Source organism: Helobdella robusta (genome assembly GCF_000326865.2).
Source record: "Helobdella robusta unplaced genomic scaffold HELROscaffold_6, whole genome shotgun sequence".
Lineage (NCBI taxonomy): Eukaryota > Metazoa > Annelida > Clitellata > Rhynchobdellida > Glossiphoniidae > Helobdella > Helobdella robusta.
In genome coordinates this window covers 264,923-273,881 of record NW_008705330.1, presented here as the reverse complement: position 1 = coordinate 273,881, position 8,959 = coordinate 264,923, and the positions used below count along the sequence as shown (strand labels likewise).

Genomic DNA, 8,959 nt, shown 5'->3' with positions numbered 1-8,959 from the left:
AAAGTGTTCTGTGCTACCACCTAATTATACGTATTAGCATTTTGTTGCAAAACATGACAAAACTGTTATAAACTACCTGATAAAATTATTATGTCCAGTACCCAGTGTCACTGTTAAACCATTTAGTTGTTAAGGAGATGTATTTCCTCCCACTAATGTCTCTTTCTTTGGGTTTGGATACTGGGTACGTATTTTTACGTAAATTTAGAGGTCGCTCAAGCGAGTTAAAGTGTCCTGTGCTACCACCTAATTATACGTATTAGCATTTTGTTGCAAAACATGACAAAACTGTTACAAACTACCTGATAAAATTATTATGTCCAGTACACAGTGTCACTGTTAAACCATTTAGTTGTTAAGCAGATGTATTTCCTTCCACTAATGTCTCTTTCTTTGGGTTTGAATACTGGGTACGATGGTACTGAACAACTTACAGAAGATACTGCTTTTGTTCTTCAGACGATACTATTGCTCTGTTAAAATCCTGCATCAAAGCAACTCCTCTCTCGTCAAAATTATTGACTGGCTTTATACCGCTTACAACTTCAAAAGCTTTCTTGTACTGTTCATCTTCTCTCCACTCGGAGGGTCTCTTGTTTAGAAATGAGTGAGGCAGTCCGAGGATTGCAAAGAATTGCATAGTGTTCGAAGACACAAAGTCTTTGACAGACATTTCATCAGATATGTCATTAATATTCATCTGCACTCTTTTGGTGAAGTCGTTGGTTGTTTTTGATTCCACTGACAGAGCATCAGCCATCAACACTTTTTCCTCATGAAAAATCTGATCATCGAAAAACCCAGCTCCAGCGAGTTCTCGCTAACATACCATAGATGTCTAGAAAGTGCGTTTGCAGCGACAACAGAAACTTCACGGTCTACATCTCTGAATTGTTGGATTCTCTTTACCAGTTGGAGATCATGTCTAGCGGCACTAAGAAGGTCTGGAGTCGTGAACCACGATCTAAGATACACACAGATGCCAAAAACGATGAAGCGACAGAATTCCTTTTCTTCAACTCTTGTCAGCCGAAACTGATGACGATACATGTACAATTTGAAGGCGTATATTAGTTTCGCCATCCAGCGTGCCCTATACAGAGCTCCAGGTTGCAGAACTCTGACTCCCCTTGGCGGGCGGTGTCTCTCCCAGCAAAATAAGTGAAAGCTCCAGTAGTTCCCTGTAACCGCACCTTGGCTGAAATTGTTCAAGTTGCGTTAAGCAAAAGCTAACGATACCTTCTTTGTGTTGTTCAACTTTGCTGTTCATGCTTTTATCATCCATAATTGTATGGTAATCAACTTGGTTAATGCTGTTGAACTCATTTCAAAAGCGCAAGAAGAGTGCTATTTCTGGACCTGACGTATTAGACGACATGCATGCAGAAAACGCATGCTCAAGTATTTGGTGACGGCAAGCTATGTGAAGCACGTTACGCCTTAATTTTTGTTGCAGCAGGGTGCATGCTCCATTTTTTTTCCAGTATTACTCGCTGTAGTATCGAACACTAATGCCTTAACAGACTCCTCTAGGTTCCATTCTAAGAGGCATTCGTGCACTGCTGTAGCCTGTCTCTCCCCTGTACCAGATTCTAGTTTTGGAACTGGTAAGAGCTTTTCAACTTCCGCTCCTTCAACAACAATGGGAAGACGATCAACTTTCTGATTACCGGTCAAATCAAGTAAAAGCTTCCAATCCCAATGGACAGCCAAAGGAACGTCTGGAGAAAAATTCCTTCGAATTTCCAACGCAAGTTCTTGACAATGCTTATGCCTTGCTCGTCGAATTGAAGATCTATTGATGGCAAGGTTTCCAGCATTTAAGCCAAGGTGTTTAGCAACTCCACTGATGATGTACGTTGTCTTTCTATCAGAAGTCTTCGTTCGATCAAATGCTGCAGCAGTTTCCCTGCTAACTGCACAATGTGAACGGGACATCGAGAAGCTTTTCCTACTTCGTTTTACCTGCACACGTTTGGCAATGCTGTCTTTTTCTGATTCACATTCTGACGATGAATCACTGGAACTGTGCTCTATTTCAGCTGAACATGCACCGGCAGTGATCTCTTCCTGCGCCTGGACTGACTTTAATTTGTAGCTCTCCTGTCTTCTTTTCCTTTCATACGAGCATGCCTCTTTCAGCGCCAGATTCTTATCTACACCACTCATATAACCACGCCGTCCCGGTTCCCTTTGTGCCAGCAAAAATTCTCTGTCTTCTTGTATCTGAATCAGTTCAATAGCATTAGCATGTGCTATATCAAACAGATCTTTTCGTGAATGAACGAATGCTTGTTCTTGACGTCTTTTGAGCATCTGAGTTTCTGTTAGAATGTTTCTTTAATCCTTGCCACAGTTTAAACATATTATCCAGCTTCTTAACGGCGTTGTATTCTTGAGTTGTAGGAATTCTGGCCCGTTGCCATATTGGAAGTACCTCTCTTATAACAGCAGTCTCACTATCGCGAACTGTCATTTTCTCTGACAAATGAATGTACAGAAAGCGACGCATCACTTCACCTTTCGCTGGTAACTTGTTACCCAAAATGGCAGTTTTTAGACGCTGGCCTAGAAGATAAATATCCTGCTTCTTTCTTGTTAACTCAGCCATGTTGTTTACTTTTTCAGACAAAGATCTGTTAATAAAAAACAAAGACGTTTTATTAGCAATTTGGATTAATTATTAGACCCATAAGGTAAAACTTCAGAGCCCTTGGGCGACCTCTAAATATTGACCAATTGACCTAAGATTTTACACCAAGTATTACCTAATGAGTGGTAACAAAATTAGGGGGTAAGACAAAAAATTTAAAACTTTTTCATTTTGGGGACCACCCTAATATATATATATATAAATAAATAAATTTATATAAATGAATGAATGAATGGATAAATGAATGAACGAATGAACGAACGAACGAATGAATGGATAAATGGTTAAAAGGACAAATAAAATAAATTCGTTCTTGTTTATTTTTCTTTTCTATTTATTCATATATTTTCCATTCCCATTAATTTATTTTTTATCGTTTAATTAAAGTTATTTATAAGACTCAGTCGAATGCTTTTTACATCTTAAAATTGGATTTTTAGACGGATTCTTCTGCTAATATTTTTAAAATCTTTGGTTATATAAATGTTTGTGTTGTTTCAGTGTCATCTACATCAGTAAACGTCATTTTTTGTTTTTGTTCACCATCACTTCAGCTAAAATTTCCTCAGGTTTAAATTGCAAACCTGATCGGAACTGACATCCGAGGAACAGTTCAAAAAATGAACAAGCATGTAAGAAGTACGCAGGACGTTAAAAAAGTTACACCACAATTTTATAAATACTTATTCCAGCAACAATTTGAAAGAAGTGAGTTGAATTCCTTTTTGAATGTTTTGTTGAAGCCGTAGTAGAGGAGGAAGTTGATGGAAGCGTTGAGGACCAGGAGGGTGTCAGTGACCTCCCTGGTGGCCCGCAGGTGATAACTTTCCGACTCTGCGTATCCCACTGAAAGAACGGACATGACGGCATCGGGAGTGATGCAGAGGAGGAAGAAGATGATGACGACGATGAGCATGACGGTGATGCGGTTGCGACTGGACAGCTGCTTGTTGGCTCTTGTCATGCGCACACTGTTGATGATGAAGGAGCTGAAAATGACGAGCAGGAAGAGAGGAATGATGGAACGCAACATGCTCTGCATGCTGTTGTACACGTGGGAAACGCTCGAATGCTCCAACCAAAAATCCGTCAAATTCACCTTTGTAAATAAAAATGTTCGTTAGAGGTTGGTAATAAGAATTGTTAATGTGAGTCGTTAATGGGAATTGTTTTTGAAAAAGTTTTATTTGAAATTTTAACGGTTATCCATAAAAATATACCTAATTTTCATTAAGTAAACTGGAATCTGTTGGCGTCCTATTTTACAAGTCTTCATTGATTGAATGTTCAAATTAATCTCATTTTTTTGAGTTTTCACAATATTGTCTTCAATTATCTTTATTATATTGTTTCATTCTTAATATTATACCTCAATTTTGTTCCTAGTTTTGTTACATATGTATTTAGCTAGCCTCAAAAGTTGCCAAGTTATATTTGTAAATCAAAGCATTTTTAACTTTTCCAAACACGATGAGTTGCGTGTTGCTTACTAATGCGATGTTTGATTGACTTGATGCTGAAATGCGTTCATTTTTAATCCCAAGTTTTCAGTTGCCATGCCACTACATGAATTTCTTTTTGGCACGATTTATTAAACGGCTCACTGAAAATCCTATACGACTTGATTTTAATTTATTGAATTTTCAACTATTTTTACAAGAAATTTGGAGTTTGTTTGGTTGTGTTAAATATTTGAGCTGATCAAATTATTTAAAACTGAATTTTTATTTTTGTTCATATTTTAATTCATTCCAATTTAGTTAAAATAAATCAAATTAAAATTAAGAATGCTATTAAAATTGAGAAAATGAATTGACTCAATTCATAATTTGTAGATAAATTTTGAAAAAAATAAATTCAGAACTCACGGAAACTTTGGTCTGGTTGAGACTGGCATCAAAGACTCGCACTGTTTTGTATCTGAAAAAGGATGGAGTCGAGATGAGAGCCATGATGACAAAGACAGTTGTGCTGAGCAGGATGGCCCGAGGAACAGATGTTATGTGTTTGGCACGAATCGGATGACAAACCAGAATGTATCTACATTGTTGGTCAAGTTGGTGTGGTGGTGACGTGTGCTTTTAAGGTAGCCTTAACGTCTGTTTTCAGACGTTTTCTTTCATTTTTATACTGGCTTTCACGATTTTTTTTGTATGTCAATAGACTTTGCTTCTTCATATCATTTCAAAACCCAAAAAATGAAAAAAGTTTAATAACAAAATCAAAATAAAAGACACAAACTATGAAATCTCAAAAATCTTCACTAACCTCTCAACGGTAACAGAAACTGTCATCCAGGAGGAGACGCAGGTCGAAAGGTTGAAAAAGTAGTGGCCGTAAGGATAGAAGCAGGCGAACATTTCGTCACCAGCTGCTGGGTTGGTCTGGTAAAGAAGACACGTAATGAAGTAAAATTCATCGTTGATCACTTTTATCAAGTCACTGACGGCAAGAGCTGATAAGATCTTATTCGTCGATGTGTCCATCGACTTCTTCGAGAAGACGACAAGAATGAAGACGTTTCCCGTTAAACCCAAAAGGCAGAGAATCGGATACAAAATTAATCCCGTGATAAATCGAGCGGTGTTGTAAAAAGTTTCATCTGCTGTGTCGTTGTCGTGGATGAGCGTGCAAATGTTTGTTGTCAGGTTATTCAGTTGTGAGCAGTTGTGTTTCCCGACAGCAGACAGCATGGTGGCGCCTGCGGAAATTTTGAAGAAAGTTTAACATTATCGCCATGATAATAATCAGGCCTTTGAAACCAACTCCTTTTAAATTTCATCTAAATTTCACATCCAATAGAAAACTTAAACAAAAACAAAATTAATAAAAAAATACAGAATGGCCTGTTTCATTTAATTATGTTCATACCTTCATAATTGGCGCTAACTTTGGTAAACAAAACTCTGTTATTACCTCAAATAAAATTTTAAGGGTCACAATATTATCTCTCTTCCCAATAAATTTTGACTCAAACATTCAAATTTTCAAGACGCGTGCATGTTCAATTTCAACAATCAATTCAACTTTTTTTTTATTTTTGGCGCGTGCGTTCATTCATTTTTCTTTGATATGAATGGAGCTTGAGGAGCTCACTCATGAATGAAGATTGCGATCAGACGTTCAATCAGCTTCCGATTGACCAACGTTTGCAAAATTATATTTTTATTTTTTTACTTTTTTGTTTATTATATTTTTAAATGAAAACATTTGTAGGGTTACAAATTTTTATTAAAGACACAACGATTTCTTGTTCTGATTATTGACAAACGCATGTTCTGCATTGTTTTAACCTTGATGTCCAGGTGATTATCATTATAAAGTCGATTATTACCTGTCAATTATTCAAAAACGTATAATTGGTTGAAGGTTATCAAAAGTAGAAACTTAAGTTAACTTAAGTTGTTGTCCATATTTTAATTCTTGCAATCGCAACAACCGCCAGAGTTCCTATCGTTCCAAATAAATAAAAATTGCATGCGTATGTATTAGGTTTGTGACCAGAGGAAGAACGTTGACTGAAAATAGATTATAAGGTTTTCATGCACCTTGTGCTGGTCCAAATGAAATAAAAAAAATACCAAACACGTCAGCAAATGTTTATCTGTTATTTTAAATGATTTAGTTTCAACATTTTTGTTCCAACCGGCAAACAAAATTTAAATAATATAAATTGACTCTAGTTTTTTAGTATTCCAAGAAAATTATTTTTGAGGCAGATGCAACATTCCATTTACCCATGCAAATCAATTTGCAAAAGCATCTCTTCAACATCTCACACAATTAAAAATTACTTTTTTAATATTTTAATGAAGTCAGTGCTCAATTTTTGAGAGTTCCATGATAATGTTCCTCTTCCTCCTACACGTGTCGCTTCCATTTTGTAGCGCTGCATTATTATTATTATGCTTTGTCATCCTTGAACACACACATGCATGGACGTTTTTCAAATCATCTCATAAGAACCGTGATTGCGAATAATTACACAGATCTTAAAATAACGTAACCAAACGCATCGACAATCTAATAATCGGGATGAGGTTCACGCAAAATAACTTACAAAAAAATGGTGACCTTGAATTGTTGACTTTCATTTATGACATTCATTTCATCATTATCCTTTTAATGTACAAAAGAATTGTCAATTTTCTTAAAAAGTATAACATAATTTCAGACTTTCAATTTGGCTTCCGTGATAAACATTCAACAGAGTTGGCAATTGTGGAATTGATACGTAAAATTGGAGTAGCTGCAGAAAATAAAAACTTTGTCGTTGAAACTTGCATCGATCTGTCAAAAGCCTTTGACTGCATCGACCACAGCATTTTGATGGAAAAGTTAAATTATTATGGAAACCGTGGAACACCCTTAAGATGGCTAGTAACTACTTGACCGATAGGAAACAGTTTGTTAGATGGCAGAACAAAAATTCGACGATACTAACAAATAACTTTGAAGTTCCTCAGGGAAGCATATTGGGTCCACTACTGTTTGTGATCTTTAAAAACGATCTTCCCAAGGCGTCGACGTTTTTTGATTTTGTTTGTTATGCCGATGACACTAATATTTTTAGTAAAGGTGAAAATATTCATGAACTTTTAAATGAAACCAATATTGCCATTAAAGAAGTGGTCAAATGGTTTCAAAATAACAAGTTAACGTTGAACAACAAAAAATCTCAAATGATTATTTTTGGGCCGGTTCAGTATCTGAACTACAAAGAACCGTATAAGATTACAGTTAATGAACTAGAAATAAACGAAAGCAAATCAGTTAAATTTCTAGGTGTCCACCTTGACCAAAAATTAAGTTTTCGACACCACGTAAATCACGTATCAGGAAAAATGGCGAAAGCACTTGGCGTTATCAACAAAGTTCGATTTTACGTTCCAAGAAAAACGTTAAATATGCTCAATAACGCCATATGCGTACTGTACATCTCTTACTGCAACGTAGTCTGGGCTGGTTCCTATCGCACGATCACCGATCCGATCCGATTAATAATGAAGAGGGCACTACGGCTAGTGACATCATCAACAAAGCAATCGCACACGTTGCCATTATTTTTGACAACGAAAAATTTGAATTTTGATCAGGTGAATGCCTAAATCACGGCTAATTTTGTCAACAAACAGCTGACAAACAAGTTACCATCAATATTCAATCATTACTACACTTCCAGCAACAAGAGACAAAATTACATTAGATCAAATTCATCCAAAACAAACATTCTCTTCTTCCGCGTATATTCCAAAGGACCAAGAATTTGGAATTTGCTATTAAAGGACAATTTTAAAATTGACTCAATGTCTGATGTTAAATTTAGGCAGAAACTGAAAAATTTTATTTTAAATTTAAGAATTAATTTCTGTTGATTTAGTCAAAATAATTTAGTTATATGATGTTACATTTTTCTGAATATTTTTAAAATTTTTTGTTTTATTTGGAACAAGGTGGCTGTGCAAGATGAGCTCATCACGAGCTCAATCACAGTCATCTTTCTTAATTGCTATTTTGGGAAGCAAATAAAAATATTCGTATATTCGTGATCTTTTATTCTAAAGCTGCGTAAGCAATCAAAGCTGTTTGAATATAAATAAATATTTTAAAAAATCTCTGCATTTTCAGTTTTGATTAGTTTCTTGCTCCGTTTTCTAAGAAAGGTTTCTTAACCCTAATTTTATAAATAACAAATCATGGGCCGACGAGACGATGCCGCAGAAGTCAGTGATGCAATCAGCAATGAACTGAAAAAACTGAACCAGAAACTAATCAAAGCTGGAAACGCAGCTTTTATGTACGTCAGACTTAACACTATATATATATATATATATATATATACATTTTTTGCAATTAGCACAAAATGTTATGAATAATCTTAACGAAAAGATACTGACTGTAGGTGTATTCATAGACCTCTCAAAGGCCTTTGACGTCATCAACCACGATATACTGATTAAAAAATTAAATTCACATGGAATAAGAGGAAAAGTAAGTGCATGGTTCAAAAGTTATTTAGAGAACAGAGACCAGTATGTGGCAATAAAAAGTCACTCCTCAACAAAACTTAACGTAAGATCAGGCGTGCCACAAGGATCAATTTTAGGTCCTCTTCTATTCATAATCTTCATGAACGATTTTCAACATGCAACTGATGCAAATCACCTTCTATATGCAGATGACACTAACATCTTCTTCCCAACTAAAGACCCATTGAAAGAAGTAGAATACATCAATTACAGTCTTCAAAATATATCAACCTGGTTTATCAAAAATAAATTAATAGTAAATTATTCTAAATGTAAT

General features: G+C 35.6%; 2 protein-coding genes across 2 annotated transcripts; both read right to left on the bottom strand.

Moving 5' to 3' along the window:
• Positions 1-430: 430 nt before the first annotated feature.
• On the bottom strand, positions 431-2,611 carry HELRODRAFT_163957 (hypothetical protein; the record flags this gene model as incomplete). Its single annotated transcript, XM_009029039.1, has 4 exons — positions 431-820; positions 871-1,198; positions 1,508-2,270; positions 2,461-2,611. The coding sequence occupies 4 exons, from the start codon at positions 2,609-2,611 to the stop codon at positions 431-433; spliced, it is 1,632 nt and encodes a 543-aa protein (XP_009027287.1).
• Positions 2,612-3,326: 715 nt separating this feature from the next.
• On the bottom strand, positions 3,327-5,346 carry HELRODRAFT_163956 (hypothetical protein; the record flags this gene model as incomplete). Its single annotated transcript, XM_009029038.1, has 3 exons — positions 3,327-3,752; positions 4,522-4,693; positions 4,922-5,346. The coding sequence occupies 3 exons, from the start codon at positions 5,344-5,346 to the stop codon at positions 3,327-3,329; spliced, it is 1,023 nt and encodes a 340-aa protein (XP_009027286.1).
• Positions 5,347-8,959: the final 3,613 nt, after the last annotated feature.